The 20,711-nt window shown below is 31.3% G+C and overlaps 2 protein-coding genes across 3 annotated transcripts; one reads left to right on the top strand and one right to left on the bottom strand.

Moving 5' to 3' along the window:
• Window positions 1–415: 415 nt before the first annotated feature.
• On the bottom strand, window positions 416–20,707 carry Sptz (zinc finger FYVE-type containing 26 spastizin). Of its 2 annotated transcripts, none has more exons than XM_083032865.1 (16): window positions 20,087–20,707; window positions 19,845–20,022; window positions 19,116–19,766; window positions 16,955–18,316; window positions 12,164–12,310; window positions 10,828–11,422; window positions 10,430–10,680; window positions 9,385–9,924; window positions 8,001–9,290; window positions 7,405–7,914; window positions 6,662–7,026; window positions 4,634–6,243; window positions 3,275–3,528; window positions 1,889–2,701; window positions 612–793; window positions 416–497 (listed from the first exon to the last, which is right to left on the bottom strand). In XM_083032865.1, the coding sequence occupies exons 1-14, from the start codon at window positions 20,251–20,253 to the stop codon at window positions 2,534–2,536; spliced, it is 8,088 nt and encodes a 2,695-aa protein (XP_082888991.1). In that variant the 5' UTR covers window positions 20,254–20,707; the 3' UTR covers window positions 416–497; window positions 612–793; window positions 1,889–2,533. The 2 variants fall into 2 exon arrangements, with proteins under 2 accessions (XP_082888991.1, XP_082888992.1); XM_083032866.1 differs by having other exon boundaries at window positions 10,828–11,401.
• LOC145933292 (uncharacterized) lies at window positions 13,003–15,307 on the top strand. The gene is given in 4 exon segments (XM_083032868.1): window positions 13,003–13,061; window positions 14,257–14,495; window positions 14,497–14,890; window positions 15,099–15,307. Coding segments are annotated over 3 exon segments (771 nt in total). The 5' UTR covers window positions 13,003–13,061; window positions 14,257–14,327.
• Window positions 20,708–20,711: the final 4 nt, after the last annotated feature.

The raw sequence follows: 20,711 nt of genomic DNA, 5'->3' as shown, positions 1-20,711 counted from the left end.
TTCTTCAGTGTCTGCACTTAATACAGCTTTATGACATTTCAACAACAATTTCATCAACATTTCTAAAGGACAAGAGACTTCATTGTCAATTGTATCATTTTCATCTGTATTATGATTCAACCGCATTATGTGATGTTTTATCATATTATCCAATATTTCCCAAGTGAATGGACAGTGTAATTTGGAAAGCTTTGTTTTTATACTTGTTTCTTCTTGTTCTCTTTCTTCCTCTGTGATTTCTTGCGATGCCATGTTCTCTCCTGTGAACAGGAAATTAATTTTTCATAAAACTATTCATCTATTCATAAACTATGAAAAGAGTATTCTTAGATTGGCATGTATGTATAAATTACATCTTAATAAGAACAAGACTGCTTAAGAAAACAATTTATCAATTTTAATTGCAAATTTTATACCTTGTTTTTATTCTCTCTTGTTCTATTTCACAGCCAAGAAAAGAAACAAAACGGAATATGTACACTTAACTTTTATTTCAACTGCAGTAAACATGAAAAACATAAGTTGAAACAAATTTAATCTTTGTAACCATAATTGCAATACAATCTCGTTCAACAATTAGACAATATAAAATTATAAAAAACAGTACAAACCTTTATTTTAATTATTTTGTTTTCATACGATATACCACGCCTTGTGACTAATAGTCAAAGTACCACGTACCACGTATCATCCGGATAGGGCGGGGGGGGGGGGGGGATTTCCCCTAATGTAAATATTTCTCCTTTATCGATTATCGACTCGATCTCGATTATATCGACGTGATGTAGCAAGACTAATTTTGGCGCATTTTTTGAATTTATATATATATATATATATATAATACAATTTTAATTATTAATTTATATTAATTTATATATATATATATATATATATATATGTATATATAATACAATTTTTTTCATAATATATTTGAATACAATAAAAATTATTAAATACTTTTTTTAAATATTTATGTCACTTTATAATTGCACACACATTTATTGTACATATGTATAAAAATTATTTCGTGAATATAAATTACATTAAACAGTACTATATATTTATATGTATATCAAGTGGTTATTAATATAAAAATGCCTTTTTAATTTGTAATTTATAGGACACATTATTGTAGTGAGCTATAAATTTTATACTATATAATGCCTCTTCTATTGTGTGCGTTTGTATGTAAAATAAAAAAGTAATAATATACATATAAACAAATTAATATATAAAATTGAATTTTATATAAATATTGTAATTCTTAAATACTTTTTAGTTTCAGAAAAACTAAATTTCTTTGAAACTATCATATGCGTCTAACTCTATAAATAATCAGGAAAATTTAAATCATCTTCATGTGTTCTGTACAAAATAATTAATCAAAATTTATAACTTTTTTATTAATTCGTGAATCAAAAAGAAAATAAGAACATAGAAACTTATTTAAATATTATTCATAAAATATTTTAATGATAATTTATCTCTACTCCAGTCTTAAGGGGATCCTAAAGTTGGTTCTGCCGTACCGATAGAAAGTGAGGTTAGAATCGATCATAAATCTATTTATTGTCTATACAGATTGTTTTTTACCTGAAATTGAAACACTTCGCCGTTTGTTAATATTAATACTTTAATTGTGCGAAAGGATTGATCAATCTGTATAGTCAATCAAAATATAAAGAGTATACAACTAGTTGTAGCGTGAGCTGTTACTAGTGTAAGCGTGAAAATGACATAAATTATTCTTACGACTTACAGCGTCATTTATCATTTTAGTGCAGTATTTCTATTTTTAAAGTAATTGTTATAGTGTTAAAATATACCGAAGACTCTCATTTTGTTATAATTTAATATGTGAAAGCAAATATTTATTTCATTTTGATACCTGTCAAACAACTGGGGCTCGATTCTTGAATTCATTCGCAAGAGAAACGTATACGCAAATTCGGCTCTTACAGAAAAGTTGCAAATTGATTGGCTATCGCATAGCTTTTAGCCAATCAACTTGCAACTTTTCTGTAAGAGCCGAATTTGCGCATACGTTTCTCTTGCGAATGAATTCAAGAATCGAGCCCCTGGTTTTCGTCCTTGATTAGGCTTAATTCAATTCGACATATACAATGTTATTTATTGCTTACCCAAACAAAAGGAGAGTTTTCGGTATATTTTACAAGTCGGCTCTATCGGTTACAAACCCTATTTTATTGAAAAACATTTTTATTTTAGCGTAAGTCGCAAGAATTTTTATGGTATATTTTCTCGCTTCTGACGTCATCAATTCAAGTGGATGCAGTGAGTATGCAGGAGCCTTAAAGTTATAAACAATGGCCGCGTTCAGCAGAAAAAGCAGCTTTGCAACTGTTGTAAAATTCGTGAATCTGATTGGTGTATTCTCTTAGATTCAGCTAAAATGAAGAGAATACATCAATCAGATTCACGAATTTTACAACAGTTGCAAAGCTGCTTTTTCTGCTGAACGCGGCCATTGTCTTATTCTCCATTCTTTTTTAAAATATATACATTTGGAAGCTTATTTCTTTGGTTTTTGTTGTAACCATTTAAGGCATATTGCTTTAATTGTATTTTGGCCAAGTCTATCTGATTCTTTCAAGATTCTCTTTATATCTTGTTCTCTAGAATGTTTAACAGCAAGAAGATATGCAGCCTTTAGTTGCTTGCTTTCAATGTAAGCATTTATCTAAAAAAAAAACCAAAATTTCCAAATTTTTACCAAAATTTCTTTTACAACACATCATGCTCAACAATAAACATTATTAAGACTCCTGGCTTCTTTCCGACCATGTCGAAATCGTGACGTCATATGCGAGAAAACACACGCTAAAATTTCTTAGATGCCATTTCAAAATAAAAAAATATTTCGATGAAACAGCACTTCAGCTGGCTTTAGCATACTCTTAAAAAACCCCGAAAACTATCCTTTCCCCTTTATAATCAATCAACAGCTGTAAAATGTAATATTATGAAGCCCAGTCCGTCTGGTCTTTGCATATGCGCAGTCATTCCGCATGTCAAAGTCTGACATCTCGATCATTTTACAGATGTTGATTGATTATAAAGGGAAAAGGGTAGTTTTCGGGGGTTTTTAAGAGTGTGCTAAAGCCATCTGAAGTGCTGTTTAATCGAAATATCTTTTCATTAAAAAATGGCATCTAAGAATTTTCAACGTGTGTTTTCTCGCCTCTAACGTCACAATCCAATATGGCCGCGGTGAGCACCCAGGAGCCTTAAATAATTATAAAATAAATCTTACCCTAAGTGTTGTGTCAATTATCAATTCGATTAAAGTATCTATACGATTCTTGAGACCCGGATTCTGTTCATTGTATAAATGATTCGACAATAATTTCATACAATGTGTCAAAACATGATCGGAAATCACGTGTGCATTAGGTACTCCAGAGCTGCGACAGCATTTAATCAATTGTCCGATTGCGGCTATGTCATTTTTTAAAGCCAGCACATGGCCAGCTAAAGAATACATTTTCTGTTGTGGAAGATTATAATCTGTAAAAAATACAATATATTAACATATACAATATATTAGAATTATATTATATATTAACAAATATCTGTATCAAATAAAATATAATATACATTAAATACACATACAAAATATATATTAACAAAACATTAGTTTAACTCTAATATATATTTATATTTTTTATATATAAAATAGAATATGTAGATATACATATACATATGTGTACAGGGTGTCCAATTTTAACACTCCCAAAAACTTTTTATTTTTGATTATACAACAAAATGTTTCAAACAAAAGTTGTTTGATTTGAAGGGGGACAAAAGGTGGGGCTATTAATTTTTTCCTAAAGAGCGCTTTTTAAGGTCATTTATATTTTTTTAAATAAAACTACTATAAATTTTTTTATATAAATCGATTTCTTGCAATTTTCGGCATAAAAAGTTATAAGGGTAACATAGTCAAAAAATGAATAGTTTATGAGATATTTTATACTTTAATTTGAACTATACTAAAGTACATAAACTATGAAATATTTTATAAAATATTTATTTTTTGACGATCTTACCATAATACTTTAATGCATAAAATAATGAAAGGAATCTATTGGTGTAAAGAAAACATATAGTTGTTTGTAAGAAAAAGTATGATAGCTACTAGTTGCAAATTACACATTTTTTCTTACAAACAGCTTATGTGTTTTTTTTCTTTTTACACCAGTAGATTTCTTTCATTATTTTATGCATAAAAGTATTGTGATAAGAACATCGAAACATGAATATTTTACAAGATATTTCATAGTTTATGTACTATTAGCGTCAAATTTAAATATAAAATATGTCGTAAACTATTCATTTTTTAACATTCATTTTTTAGCCATCTTACCCTTATAACTTTTTATACCAAAAATTATGAGGAAATATTTTATATAAAAAAATTATAGTAATTCCATTTAAAAAAACATAAATGACCTTTAAATGACTTTGAAAAGCTCTTTAGGAAAAAATCAGTAGCGTCATTTTCTGTCCCCCTTCAAATCAAACAACTTTTGTTTGAAACATTTTGTTATACAATCAAAAATAAAAATAAATAAATTATTCTTATTATATTATATTTATATTATATTGCTACCTTGTATTATCCTGAAAGCTATACCGAATCCTTCTTCGATATCACGACCACACAAAATAGCTAAAACAGCTAAATGGATCTTTTCTTGCTGATTGCCAAACAGTGTAGGCAATTCAAACGTCTGAGATTCATCGCTATCGATGTTTGGGAAGAGGTTTAAAAATTCCATCGGAGCTCTGTCTTCTCTCTCGCAATTTGCTAAAAATTTCGTGATCTCCATTTGTCTACATATGGTGTTTATATGTATATCTATTTCCGACGGTTCCATCTCCATCGTCAAGATACTTTGACGAATAGAGCTCTTTCTTCTCTTGCTCAAGCCTTCGATTTGTAATTCCGACTCTAAATGCTTCTGGGCGTCTTGTAACAGATGTACCCTGTTGTGCAAATCTAAATAGGAATTCACCTCGCTGGTATAAAGATGGATGCACGTCATCGACGCTCTCACGCGATCCTTCATGAAGAGCTGTATCTGATACAAAATATGCCAGTATTGTTTCCTTTCCATAAAATGGCAGGTGAATATTAAATATTTCTTCCAAATGAACAAAGTGGGATCTTTCGCCTTCATCGCGTCGTGAAGTTTATCTGACTTGCCATTTTTCAAACAATATAAATAAACTTCATTGAGAAATAAATCGCATTCTAAATCGTTTTCCAAAATATACGCCAGACATTCGTCGAACTCTTGATGCTTCAAAAAGAATTGTAAAATCGAGCTGTAGCTTCCATATGTCAATAGATAATACAAACTTTCCTGATAGTGCACCGTTAGATTGACAGGTGTCAAATGTTTTGTATTAAATTGATTTTGGCTAAGAGCTTTGAGATTGTTCAGCGTATGAAAGATTTCTTGGGTCGTATCAGGCATAAATTGGGACGACTGTTGCATTCGGAATCTATGTACATTCAAGTTATCTAATATTTGCAAAAGTTCTGTCAACAACGGTGGATCTTTCACAGGCCGACACTTGGAGTATTCTTTTCTTCTCTTCCGAGAACCGCCACTTTCGTTTGCCGTTCCTTTCTTCTCATCTGCAATTTCGTTTCTCTTCAGCTGTACTTCGGTTGTACCATTCGTTATCTTTAGTTCTCCCTGACAGAAGTTTTCCGACTCTTTGGGAGAAGATAACACGACCCAATCCTCGTCCAAAGTCTCATACACCTCGATTTTGTCGAGGCAATGATGAAACTTCTCCCTCGCCTGATCCAAGTGTCCCACCTTCAGGCAAGCTTTACCCCAAGCTGCCCAAACTCCCTGCATGTCCAGTCCTGCTTTCGTACTGACATCCAACGCCAGCGTCCATTGTTCCTTCTCCGTGAGAAGATCGCGCAATTTTCTCAACGTGTGCTCATCCAGATCGTTCGTCGGTATCAGGATCAAACAATCGGACTGGACTAGAGTCGCGATGAGGTCCACTTGCGAAAGGAATCGATCGCAGTGCGTGAGACCGGTGTTAAAGCCGAGTTTCGCGCACTTCACCTTGGCCGCGACCAAGAGAGAACGTATCATTTTGATTATCAGAGCGTGATCGACCTCGGGATTTATCCTGCCACCGCTGACGGGTAAGAGCAGTCGCTTCATCTCGTCACAACGATCCAGTAAGAAACTGCAACATGAATAAAAATCGATCAATCTTCTTATCTTCAGGTACGGAACGGGCTGACGAGAGCCAGACGCGACAAAATTGTTTTTAAAGTCTTCTCCATTTAATTTGAATCTTTTCGGTCCTTCCTCTGAACCAGTTTTAGTACTGTCTTGTATATTGCTAAGGACAGGGCATTTATTTCTTTTTCATCTCGTCTTTGATCGCTTTGAAGACTTACCAAGAAGAGACGGGAATCAAGATATGTGATTTTTTTTTTGCTAATTGATCTGCTGAAGTTGGTCCAAAGGATTCAAATTAAATATAGCGAGAAGAATTTTTTTAACTCCATTTTATCTTCAATCTGTCAAGGATTCAGTAATTCTTATGTACATAGATTGCAGTCTTTGTACATAGGATTATTCTTTATCAAATGTACTACCTGGTGTACATCTTGTGATCGGAGTGCAGATTAAGGATAGCGAGACACAACGAAATGTTTGGGGCGTACTCGAAGGAGAATTCCTCCCTTATGGCGCGATTGTGCCTCTCGTCTCTCGTCAATCGCCAACCGTCGAACGTCTCACTGTTGGCTGTCGACGAGGTACTTTGCATCGTGCGCATCTGCAATATCGTTTGACGTTTGCAATTATCGCACACACGTACGAACACGGTGTTAGGGTAACCGGCGACTTGCATGCGATGCTGAGAACACACGGCGCAAACGACGCGACCGCATCGTCTGCAGTGGTGTCGTCTGTTGAACATGGAAAAGATGACAGCTCTGCAGCAACTACATTCTCTTGCCTATATAAAAAAGAAGAAACAAACGTTATTATACAAAGGTGTTTACGAAATACCCTGGACAAGGACTAATCTGCACTAATCTTATGTGAAATGGATTTCGATTAAATCAGCTGGTTTTTTTTTTACATATGCATATGTTGTAGCTTATGACTTGCTGAACAAAAGATGTAATTGCCTCAAAGCTAAATAATGAACAGTTACTGAACTACAGCCAATCAAACAATAACTCGCAGAGCTATAATTTTTCGTGTTTAACTAGTAAATTAGTAACTGTCTATTATTTAGCTTTGAGTCTATTACATTTTTTGTTCAGCAGATCATAAGCTACAACAGAGAGAAAATCAATTGATTTTACTGCACGTTTTTGAGAATTATTACCTTATCATTAGGTACCCATTCCTCTTTCGTGGGCACCTTAACTGGCATAATAAATTCATTATTTTCAGCTTTTGGATTGGATTGTGGAATATTTTTGGCTTTACTGTCGACACCATCACGTTGGATGGATACGCGAAAGTCCAGCGATTTTCTGGCATAAAATCTGATGATTTTGTCAAAATTACCGATGCCTATATTAGCATGTTGTAAATTTCCATGTAACATATTTAGAATCTTTTGAATACTCTCAATTTTACAATTCATCAATAATTGTTCCAGCATCAGTAACGGTTCTTTTATTAAATGAATGTACAGGGTTCTGTCTTTAATCTCCAACATCTTCAAAATTTCCAGACCCGTTAAAATCTTTTCATATTTAGCTCGATCCGCCGCTCTACAGTGTTCCAGCAGGTAATTGATGACAAACTGCAACGCGTCGATGGATTCCAGCTTTTTCAGAATTTCTCTGCATATCTTCACCGATTGGCTCGACGGCAATGTTCGAAGAAACTAAAATATTTAGTACATTCATTATTTTGTGAAGCGTTGATAAAAAATACAGCTATGAAGATACAGTTTTTTGTGAGTCAAACTACCTTTAAAGCTTGCTGAAAATCTTGCTGCTCGTTCCTCAAGAGGCCTATGAAGAAATCTTGTATCATATGGGGTTGCATCTTCAAGGTGAACGCTTGACATTCCAGCCACTCCAAGCCCAATTCGTACTGATCAACGTAGATCAAGGATTCGATGATCTCGAGAGAATTTATCTTCTCTGTACAATATACTATGTCGTACCAGGTGCTGTTGCCGGACTTGTTGCTCGCGCAATACGGGATCATTTTGTGAAAGATCGTTATTCTGCGCAGGATACCGTTTATTCGACGCTTGCAATAGGCCGGCAACTTGTAACTGTGCTCATGCTGCAATGCGTGATGTAATGCATTTTCGCACACGATCATGGGCCACTTGTTGACATTGTGCAAAGTTGTTCGCACCAGTATACGTATGTCCCTAATCTGATACAGATATCGCGACATTTTTACGATAGATGGAGCGTCCAAATTGGAGAGAACGTGACTTAGAATTAGATCTTTGAAGCGTTGCAGCTCCGTATCGTGTTTTACGACGCTGTCAGCCAAAGCATTCAAGATCTCCAAGGAATTTGTCGTATTATCTTCTCCCCTTTGCTCGAAATAACGCCACAGTTCGTGGATAGCAGGTATGCCATCGTGAATAGCGGTTAGAGTTCGATTGTCGTCGAATAATACTTTTAATTTATCGATCCACGGGGAGTTCATGAGATTCTCGAGACACACAGTACGTTCTACGTTATCGTAGTTTTCCAGGATGGTCAAATTTTCATTGTGTATCCTCTGTACGAGGTAAGAGAGGAGCCAGCAATGACGTTCCAGGTATTGCAGCAAGCTGGATCTTAGTTTACGAATTTGCCATAGTGACTCAGGTTCCATGGTGCTTGTAACTCTAATCCTGGATACATCATGCTCGCAATATTTTAATATTACTTCGTACGTACAGTCGCATGCAATATAATCTGTATTTTTGTTTAACATTTTAAATCCACGTCTCTTTTTGGCACTAATATCTTGTCCAAACTTGTTTTGATAATGTTGTTGCACAAGATCAATAAAGCTGATTTTTCGTCTCCTTGTTAAACTATTTGTAGAATTATCATCATCATCATCATCATCATCATCATCATCATCATCACCATCATCGTCATTATCATCATTATCATTATCATTATCATCATCATCATTAACATCAGCATCACCATCATCATCAGATGACATAGCTGGCAAGTAATGAGAGATATAATCATGCATTGCATCGTTCAAGTTTTTGTCCAACTTCTCAGCCTCGTATATCTACAATTTAAAATAAAAAACCTTTTAAAGTAAAAAAAATTCTCGACAATTGCGCGGTTTTTCTAGGGAGTAGACATAATTAATCGAAGCTTACACGAACTTCAGGTGTGCCATAGAACTCATTAGCTAAAGCGAAGATGACTCTCGGATTCTGTACGAGATCCAAGTCCTGCCAGGCCAATTCATTAAGCTCTTCGACCGGGGTGAAGAATTTCGCGTCATCAGCTGATTGATTGATGCCCAATAGCTTCGATCTGAGAGCGGCGAGTGTCACCAGACCCAAATCACCGATCACGTAACCGATCGACATCAATGAGACTGTACGCCTCAAGCTGTCGAGAGGCGGAGGATCATTCTTGGACCATACATCTAGATTAGCATGAAGAAACATGACATTCCAAACGTTCAAGAAGAACGTCAACGTTTCGTTGCCTACGGACAATTCGCTGAGATCGAGATTGGCGAGACTCGACGTCTTGTTTAACACTGTTCGCACTTCCGGGCGATCGGAAATATTTTTCAAGCACGAATTGTCCAGATGGCATCGTCCCGAGCTTACGTCATGAAGAACTCGCAAAAGTTCTTCCAATATTTCTGAGATGCATCGGTTTGGCTCTGTGACATTTTTTACATTCTGTAAAGATAATATTTCGACTTGCACTATATTGTAGTAGTTAGTATTAGTGATTAAAAAACAATTACATGTATGCAGAATGATTTATTTTAATCTCAACAGATTTTCACAAAGACCTTCCGAATAAAAGTTGTATATTGTAGAGGAAGGACGTACAATGATGACCCTGATTTGATCTTGTGATGTCTACTCAAATCAAGGTCAATCTAATTTTTTTTAATGGAACTATCCTAATTTTTTATATAAATCGATTCCTCGCGATATTCTCGGTATAAAAAGAACAGGATGGTGAAAAAGTAAATAGTTTAAAAGATATTTTATACTTTAATTTAACATAATTTTATATAAACTATAAAATATCATGTAAAATATTCATTTTTCGATGATTTTACTTCAATACTTTTGTGCACAAAATAATGAAAGGAATCAATTGGTGTAAAGAAAAATAGTTGTTTTTATGTCAAGATTAAAATAAATCACCTTGTATATTTAATCGATCGCATACCGATTCTTCTCGTTTCTGATTCAATATGATGCATCCAGAATCCTTGATGTTATTATGATAATTTTTTTTATTATAATACGAAACTTTCGGACATGCATTTATAAGAATACTGTATATTAAGTTCACTTGCAAATTGGAAGCGACTGCTTCAAGCCTGTCTGGCTCTATTTTCAAGTCAAATATCTGATATCCAAAGTAACGATATAACGGTGTCTTTAATAAATCAAACACTGTCACTATGTTAACGTCATCTGAAAACATAATAATAACAAATTAGTACACGCAATAAGAGAGTCAACAATATATGATACAACATATTTCCAATTTCCAAATAATTATAGTTTAATAAAATAAAAAAATTAATTTAAAGTAAACGAGAATAGAAACACAAAACCTACCGATGTTTGGGATAATAGTGCATACAAGTTGTAGATAAGAATGGATAGTTTGAAAAAAATTTTTATCGCTATTAAAAATATCAGACATTTTTTTTATCATCTTTAATCCCAAAACATAATTATTATCTTTATTTGATCGCATCTCCGTTCTTCCGAGATTGCGAAATGAGGAATAATTATTCCCAAAATCACTCCAAATGGCGTTTCTTTCCTTCCATTCCTTTACGTGCAACGGAACTTTGGCGTCGCACAGTATATTTGTTACGGACATATTATTCTTACTGTCATAAAACAAATGATAAATCTTTAAAAAAAAACTCGCGTATTCCATGTTATCAAATGTTTCGTACGACTTTAAATATTTCATGGATATGTCGCAGAGATTACTCGAAATCTGATAGGTTTCGCCTATCGTCAAACTCAAGTCAAGTACGCTAAAAGTTAGTATCTTGTTGCTACTTAGAATATCCGTATTTAACATTCGTAAATGGAGTTCCTGGGATGCCAGAAATGTTTCCAGTTGCTTGATGTGCTTCGAAGATTGTACAGCTTCTTGCGTAATCAATCTTATATTCTGCAAATATATATCGTGATACTTATATGTATACATAGGATGTTCCATTTTAATTAATATAGTCAAATATTGTTGAAACTATGGCTGTAACGAGAAAATATTTATAAAAGTTAAAAGATTTCGAGGGAGAAAAAATTAATGATAATCTTATTAACTTTAATTAAAGTCATTTAAAGGCCCCAAGCTAATTTTTTAAATAAAACCATCCTAATTTTTTATATAAATACGAAAAAATTTTTTAATAAAAGTAGGATTTCGAGGGGAAAAGAAGTTGGTGCTACTGACTTTTACCTAAATAGCAATTTTCAAGATCATTTGAAGGTTATTTATTTATTTTTTTGTTTAAATGGAACTACCTTAATTTTTTATCGATTTCTCGCAATATTTAGCAAAAAAGTTAAAAAATAGAATAGCCAAAAAGTGAATAGTTTACGAAATATTTTATATTTTTAATGTGACATAATTTTATATAAATTATAAAATATCTCGTAAAATATTCACTTTTTGGCCATCATTCTTTGCCCTTATAACTTTTTCTGTCAAATATTGCGAAAAATTGATTTATATAAAAAAATTAGGATGGTTTCATTTAAAAAACTAGGTTGACCTTCAAATGACCTTAGTTAAAATTCAAGATTATCAACTTCCCTCTACAGCTACAGTTTCAATTAATATTTGACTATATTAAATAAAATAAGACATCCTGTATATCTAGCACTGATTGTGAAGATGTCAGTAAAATTATATATTTTAGAATTTTACCTCTAATGTGGAAGTTCCTGAATTTTCTTTAGAAAAGTCTGTTGTATCCAAAGTATGAATGTATTTAGATATATCCTGCTTAAATGTGTAAAACGCTTCTGAAAATCGAATCTCACCGTCTATCTGCGTATTTTCCATATGGAACATCTAAGGAAACATAACAAAATATGTTTGTGAAAATAATGTTATGAAAAGTTTGAAAAATGTTACATCAAAAGACAACTGTGTTTCTATTGATAATCAAGATTTTTATCCTGCAAGCACTTTCTCGTACAGTTAAATAAACTTGATTAAAGCCATAATGTTTTTTTAATGCAAATTATATCTTAATTGATTAAAAAATTATCTAAATAAAATTATCTATTGTAGGTTGACGTACAAGATGCAAAAGTCTTTGACATCGCGGTAGATGACTTCATGAATTATGACGAAGAGAGCGAGAATGAAATGATTCAATCGGCAGATCTTACGGATTTAAAGAAATCTCTTGAAGAAGATAAAGAGAGATACAGATCGTTACATTCTCATGTAAAATATTACAATGAACGCGAAGCCGCAAATGAAAAACGAGATTCCAATGTATTTTTCTACATGCGACCATCATATGCGAAGGAAATATTTAATTTGCAAGAAGATAAACCATTTATTGCTAGTTTTAAGCATGAATTAGATAAAGTAAATGTGTCCCACTGGTTCAAACATATTTTTTCTCAAAATTATTAAATCTAATATACTTTGAAACTTACAATTAGTATTTTCCTCTTCTTCAAGACTATAAAGCATACAACAATTGCCTATATAACATCAATTAATGATATAAGTTTTTATAACAATGAGAGAAGCGTACAGAATTTGAGAAGATTACAGTATTACGGAAATGATACAAATGTTACTATAGGTATTCTTAATTAACATATGTATGATCATATTAATCGTAAATTAATCGCTTATATTGATAAATAAAGGCAAAATAAACACAAGATGCCCTATTTTTTAAAATATCGCATTTTAGAAAATGTTTCACAGACAAAAGTTGATTGATTTTGAGGAGGGGAAAGAAGTTATAATAATTTTGAATTTTACCTAAGGTCATTTTTTAAGATTGTTTGAAGGGCAATCTAGTTTTTTTTTTTTAATGGAACTATTCTAATTTTTTTTCAATAAATTAATTCCTCGTAATATTTGGCATAAAAAGTTATAATGTTAAGTTATAAGATAATTAAAAAATGAATAGTTTACGAGATGTTTTATACTTTAATTTGACATAATTTGACATAAACTATAAAATATCTCATAAACTATTCATCTTTTGATCATCTTATCTTTATAACTTTTTACGCCGAATATTGCGATGAATCAATTTATATAAAAATTAGGGTGCCTCCATTGAAAAAAACCTAGGTTGACCTTCAAATGACCTTGAAAAATTATCTTAATTAAAATTCAACATTATCAGTTTTTTTCCCCCTCAAAACCAAATAACTTTTGTTCGATACATTGTTTTCTAAAACATGATGTTTTTTTTTATATGTTTAAGCATATTTTTAAAAATAGGATACTCTGTATTATACAGGGTGTCCCATTTTAAAAGACTTACACAAATATCTCTTGAACAACGCAACAATTTTAGATAAAAATGTTTCAGACAAAAGTTGTAGGATTTCGAGGAGGAAAGAAGTTGACGCACTAACTTTTTCCTAGAAGACGATTTTCAAGGTCATTTATGTTTTTTAAATGGAACTACCTTAATTTTTTTATATAAAATCGCAATGTTCACTTTCATTAAAAGTTACAAGGCGGTAAGATGGCCAAAACGTGAATAGTTTACAATATATTTTATACTTAAGTTTAACATAATTTTACATAAACTATAAAATATTCATTTTTCGTCGATCTTACCTTAATATTTTTATGTACAAAAAAAGAAGAGATATAAATTGGTGTAAAGAAAATACATAGTTGTTTGTAAGAAAAAGTATGTAATCCTTTCGTCTCAAACATTTTTTTCTAAAATACATTGTTCAAGAGATATTTGTGTGGATCTTTTAAAATGGAACACCCTGTATATAAAAAATATTTTTATTACTAAATAGACAAAAATGTAAAAAGCGTTAGAATAAAACGTGAAGAGACAACGAACCATTGGACGACGTTGAACAGAGAAATGGATTTTTTCCAAGTCATGAAGAACTGGGATATTATAACTAGTGAGGAAGCAGAAACAACAGAATACTTTGTGGAAACACAAGAGATACATACAGAAAATGTAGACATGTATGAATATAATCACACAGAAAATTACACAGTGAAAATCTCCAAAATATTCTTCAGAGATTTCAATATTTTTAATCCTGAAAGAAAGATCTACTCTTGCAGATACCGAAAGTCCCGATGATGAGGAGTCGTATGATTATGAGAAATTCAAAATGGAATACGAGCAGCAGTTGGAGTACAACATAAAGCTTGGGAAGGTGTTGAATTATACTGAGAAGGAAGAATTGGAAGAAATTCCAAAGGAAGAGCTGGAAAGAATAACAAATTTGACGAGATTTAAGAACTGTACGAAGGAGAAGCTAAGTAAATTTAGCATTAAAGCATTAGAATGCCTTTTGTACGATTATCAGCGCACGAAGAACCTGAACAAAATTTTGTCCAGGACATGGCTGGTTCTCAAAGTTTGGTTATTGATTTATATCTGTCTGGCAATCCCTTGTTGGTGTCAAAGAGGTAACTTCATCAGTTATGTGGTGTTTTTTTTCTCTCAAAAATTATTACATGAAAAGATTATTCCCAAGTAAAACAAAAAAGTCAAAACATGTCAATTTGACGTCATATTGACAAAATTTGAACTCCAAATTTGATGAATATGACATCAAATTGACATTATTTTGACTTTCTGTTCTACTTGGGTTATTATGTAAACAATATACTTCAGGATGGTGCTGCTGTTGTTTTCGTTGCAAGTTTTGCTTTCCACGAAAAAAAATTGCATTCGCTAAAAAATATTGTGCAATGAATCCACCTGGCGTTTTCGTGAAAGATTTGAAAAGGGAGAAAGATGTGAAAGAACCAATTAGATATGAAGCTACTGAATGTGAATACGATGCATATGGAACATTTGAAACTGCAATAAGAAATATATAAATATTTAATATTTGTTAATTTTTTTTTAGTTTTATCTAATTGTATTACTCAAGTTACTTAATTAAATTGGTCAACACTGATTTTATTGTCAATTATATTAGATCAATTTTAGGATATTTTTGTATCATTCTATATGTTTAGAAAAAGAAGTGCTAAATGATCGCGACGACATCTATAGGAAAAAGTTATAAAAATAATTCGTTCGAAGTCTCAAAAGACTCGATGAAAAGATTTATTTTACATAATTGTAATAATAATAAATAATAACACTGGCCAACACTGATTTCATTGTCAATTATATTAGATCGATTTTAGAGTAACTTTGTGTCACTGATTTCCGAATATGGCATTGATTTTCCTAGATTGGCTCTAATTTTTGAAATAATGAGTGTTTCATGAAAGACAAAAAATGCAAAAAATGTAATGGTCAGGTGTCAGCCTATCCCCAAATCATATGGAAACTGTCTCAAATCATACAAAAGTGTATATATGAAATACCTAATGACGTTGTATTTAGTAAAATAACAAAAGCAAAATAAGCTGATTCAGATAATCACAATTAATGCACAGAAAAATGCTGTTTGTACGATTTTCTTTTATGTGCGGGTCATCAAGATCACTCTGGAGATAAAAATAATATTAAAGAATAAAAAGGCAGACCAAACCCTGCTGCATATGTTAGCAGCTACAGGTCGTATTGGGGTAAAATCGTAATTTGAGTATCCATTATCTCAAAAACTAGAGCCAATTCGGCAAAACTGTTGTCATTTTTGGATTCAGTAGCCTCAAAATATCCTAAATCGAAGTTAGCAATCTTGGTTTAGTATAGACATCTAGGCCCCCCTATACATCCTTGGTAAAACAAAAGTTTTGTTTTGTTGACCAGTGTTATAGTTAGTTCTCTTCTTTTCTCTATCAACTACTCAGATATTTATTCAAACTTAGATTCCTTAGATATGTGAGAAAAGGGGATATATTATAACTAGAGGATGTCGTATTTAAAAAAAATATATTCTTAAATATATAATATATAAAAAAACATCGTGTTTTAGAAAACAATGTTTCGAACAAAAGTTGTTTGGTTCTAAGAGAGAAAAAAGTCAATAATCTTGAATTTTAACTGAAGTCATTTTTCAAAGTTACTTGAAAATCAGCTTTTCAAGTTTTTTTTTCCTTTATGGAATTGCTCTAAATTTTTTTTTTTTTTTTAAATAATTCGATTCCTCGCAAAAACAACTACTTATTGCACTTTTTTATGCCAATTAATGCCTCTCATTATTTTGTGCTAAATATTGAAGTAAAATCATCGAAAAATGAATATTTTACAAGGTATTTTAAATTTAAATTTATTATTATTATTTTATTATTATTAATTAAAAATTAGGATAATTTTATTTTAAAAAACTAGGTTGACCTTCAAATCTTAAAAAATTTTTTTAATGAAAATATTAATAAACAAATATAAATATGAACAAAAAATAAAGTTCAAGATTATCAACCTTTTTCTCTTTTGAAATTTTTATAAATTTTTTTATGAAATATTTTCTCGCTTGTATAGCCATTGTTTAAAAAATATTCGACTATATTAATTAAAATAGGACACCCTATATATATGCTAATATATTATTAAACAAAGTAATATATTACCTCAATTATTTCCCGTGCCTTTTGAAAATCGCTTCTCCATAAACAATATAAAATCAAGCTTTCTTTCGATGCCAGCATTAAATTTACGAAGGACGGTCTCTCTTTTGTTGCTAAAAAATCTGCCGTTGCTATAGCAATTCTGGAACGTCTTCTGCGTTTAGTATTTCCTAATAAACCAGATTCTGAACTGCTGTCAGATTTAATTTTAGTCTCATCCGACGTGCTATCCTCTTTATAAAAAAACGTGTCTTCCTTGACGCGATGTGGAAAATTTAATTTTTCAGACATTACATGTTCTAATTTATTCGTAACGGTAGAATTATCAGATTCATCTTGTGAAACACCAACGTTTGCCATAAAATGAGATCTCGTGTAAAATTTCAATTTCCATCTGGCATCTGTCAATGTTGACGTAAGGATGGATATATCTTTACAAAGTTGTTGCGCCTCTTCATGTTTTTGCAGCTCATCGATTTCTTGTGTCGCAACTAAAATACTGTTCCATAAATGATGCAGCATATCTCTTATAATATATTTGTTAGCTACAAAGCCTGTCTTCTCACATTCTAACAATAATTTGTCAATATCCGTTTCTTCGAGCGACATATCGCAATTGTCATCTTTGAAATTGGTATTTGTAACGTTAAAGTTTTCGTAACGCAGAAATAGCAAGGAAAATATATTCTCCATCGTTTGAATCCTCAACGACAGAGGAAACAAAGAAGACAAGTATGATGTCATGTCAGTGAAGTATTTAGCAATCTGTTTGTGTTGCGTGTTATAAAACTCAGATAACAAAATAGTCTTCAAGGCGCTTATTATGCAGCAATATGCTTGAAAAGTTTCCAATTGTAAACCGGATTGTAAATCGCCAGATTCCTTCAGTAAATTATTGATCGCATCATAATCCTGATCGTGTATATTCGTTGTTACCTTCAAGACGGAAAGTACATTGTGTTTTTGCAAAAGAACGAAAATCTGCTTCACAGATATTACATGTTCAATTACATCGGATTGCGAACTTTTCAATTCCCTAACATTACATCTCGTTCTTGTAAAATATTCTCTTCTCCAATGTAAAATATATTTCACAATTTCAACATAGTTTTTTAGGATCATATGCAATTGATTTAAATCATAATCACTGTGTAAATCGCAATAACATTTTTCTAAGAGGAATTTGATGGACTCGCAGATGAAAATACCATTGTCGCAGTTTTCAAGCGAGTTAATTTCCTCTTGCGGACAATCATTTAATACCTTCAATAACAAAACTGGATATAATTTCTTCAGTAAATCACACGAGAGCAATAATTCGACTTCGTTATACTTTCTTTTCACAGTTAAAATATAACATATATCCTGCAACACACATAAATTTTTTATAAAAAAACATTTTAATATACAGGGTCCCATTTTAATCGATCACCTCCAAAAACTTTTTCATTTTTGATTGTACAACAAAATGTTTTAAACAAAAGTTGTTTGATTTAAAGGGAGACAGGAAATGGCGCTACTGACTTTTCTAAAAGGCGCTTTTCAAGGTCATTTGAAGGTCATTTGTTTTTTAAATTAAATTACCATATTTTTTTATAGAAATCGATTTCTCGCAATTTTCGGCATAAAAAGTTATAAGGGTATATTGGCCAAAAAATGAATAGTTTAGGAGATATTTTATACTTAAATTTGACAAAATTTGACATTTTAATCTATGAAATATCTCGTAAAATATTCATTTTTGGATGATCTCAAATCTCAATACTTTATGCACAAAATAATTAGAGGAATCACTTGATATAAAGAAAACATAATTGTTTTCAAGAAAAAGTATGTAAATTGCAACTAGTAGCTACATACTTTTTTTTACAAACAACTATGTGTTTTTTGCCGAAAATTATGAGGAATCAGTTTATTTTAACAAAATATATAGTTCCATTTAAAAAAAAACGTAAATGACTTTGAAAAGTGTTCTTTAAAAAAAAATCAATAAAATTATCTTTTGTCTCCTTTTAAACTTTAAATCAAACAACTTTTGTTATGCAATCAAAAATATAAAAGTTTATGCGAATGATCGATTAAAATGGGACACCCTGTATATTGTAAAATAAAATGTTTTATATTCATTAGTTTATTCATTAATTGTTTGAAATACAATACTTACCAAAATATCATTCAACCAATGCAACTTCCTTGCACTTATTCTTTTAAGTAACTCTTGTTTGCATAAAAGTATTTTAAAATTTTCTGTCAATTTAAATATACCTTCGCTGATTTTGTACGCTGTAGATAAAGTAATGCCACTTTCAGAACACGCATGTGTCTCATTCCAAAGTAAAAGCCATTCTTTGAACAATCTTTCATTCTCTCTCGAATATAATGCAAGTTCAATATCTTTAACATAATATGCTTTCGAAAGCACAGGATAAATTATTCTCAAAAACTCAATTCCTGCATTTATATCTATATTCATTTCTGATAATAGGCACAAAATAATTTTTAAAAAATTGTCATAATCAGCTGAATCAGTTTCCAGAGAACAAGATTCACTTATCTTACAACTTGAATACCAATTTTTTCTGACTGGAATGTGTTCTAGGCACGATTTCAATATACAAAAATATATCTCTTGCAAATTGTTGACAATATTGCATGTAAGCGGAACTGTGAATATTAATTTCTTCATAATCCAACATACAATTCTTGGATTAAAATGCATATTTTCCTTCAAGAATGCAAAAATCCGTTTTATAGCATTTGAAGCTTCTTTTGTATTAAACTCTACATTTACATCCTGGAAAAGTATTGTAAAGTCCTGCAACAGATAAAAGTCTCCTTAAGAATAAGATTAACACAAAATAACAAACAAACAAATTTTGTCAGTAAAGATTACCTTAGATAGATCATCTGATATACTGTCGCACAGTTCTGTGGCATTTTTTATTTGCATATAATCGAATTGTACTTGAATATTGCACTGTATATCACAATTGATACTAGATGACTTGTCATCCATGATCTTCGATAGCAATATATAAGCAATCCATTGGTGTTGCTCTTCGTTAGAATGTCTATAAATATAAAAGAAGAAATATAAAAATAGATATAATCGGTAAAAAAAAATGTTCAACTCACATCAAGCTTTCAATCACAGCTTTCAGTTCTGTCAAGTCGATACGATTGTGATAAAATTCTTTGGAGATGTTATTGTCATTATTTATTTGAAAAACATTTAAAGATGTATACCACAATCGAGATAAAATGCATTTATTTAATTCCAGTACTCCTGCTTGTTCTGACATTTCTTTTGTTTATATAATGCATGAAACTAAATTTATTCTATGTTATTTTCCTGCTTCTTTTTTTCATATTTGAATCTTGTGTGAGATTCCATAACATTTTTTATTACAAATATTTTCAAAATACATAAGAAAACATATCAACGAATAATATATGTAGTTTACTTAGTTCATCAGTTTATAAAATAAAGCTGCATTTTTTATAGATTTTTGTCCAGATACTTTTCTACGTTCTCCTTTCATATATTTGTAGATAACCTTTTTTAATTTTATTTTTTTAGAGAGCGTTTCTAAATCAAGAAATTATCTTATACACACATTTACTTCTAAACTGTATTTTACTATCTTTATTTATATTATTCTGTTTATATTTAAATAAAATTGTTTATTTTCAGAGTATTTTTATTTTCTTATCTTTCCAAAAATTGACAGGAGGGACAGGAGTAACGGGCAAACTGAAG

This window comes from Prenolepis imparis, unplaced genomic scaffold, assembly GCF_030444845.1.
Source record: "Prenolepis imparis isolate NDT839.2.m4 unplaced genomic scaffold, iyPreImpa1.0 SCAF_3, whole genome shotgun sequence".
Taxonomy (NCBI): domain Eukaryota; kingdom Metazoa; phylum Arthropoda; class Insecta; order Hymenoptera; family Formicidae; genus Prenolepis; species Prenolepis imparis.
This window is presented reverse-complemented; position numbering and strand designations above follow the sequence as displayed.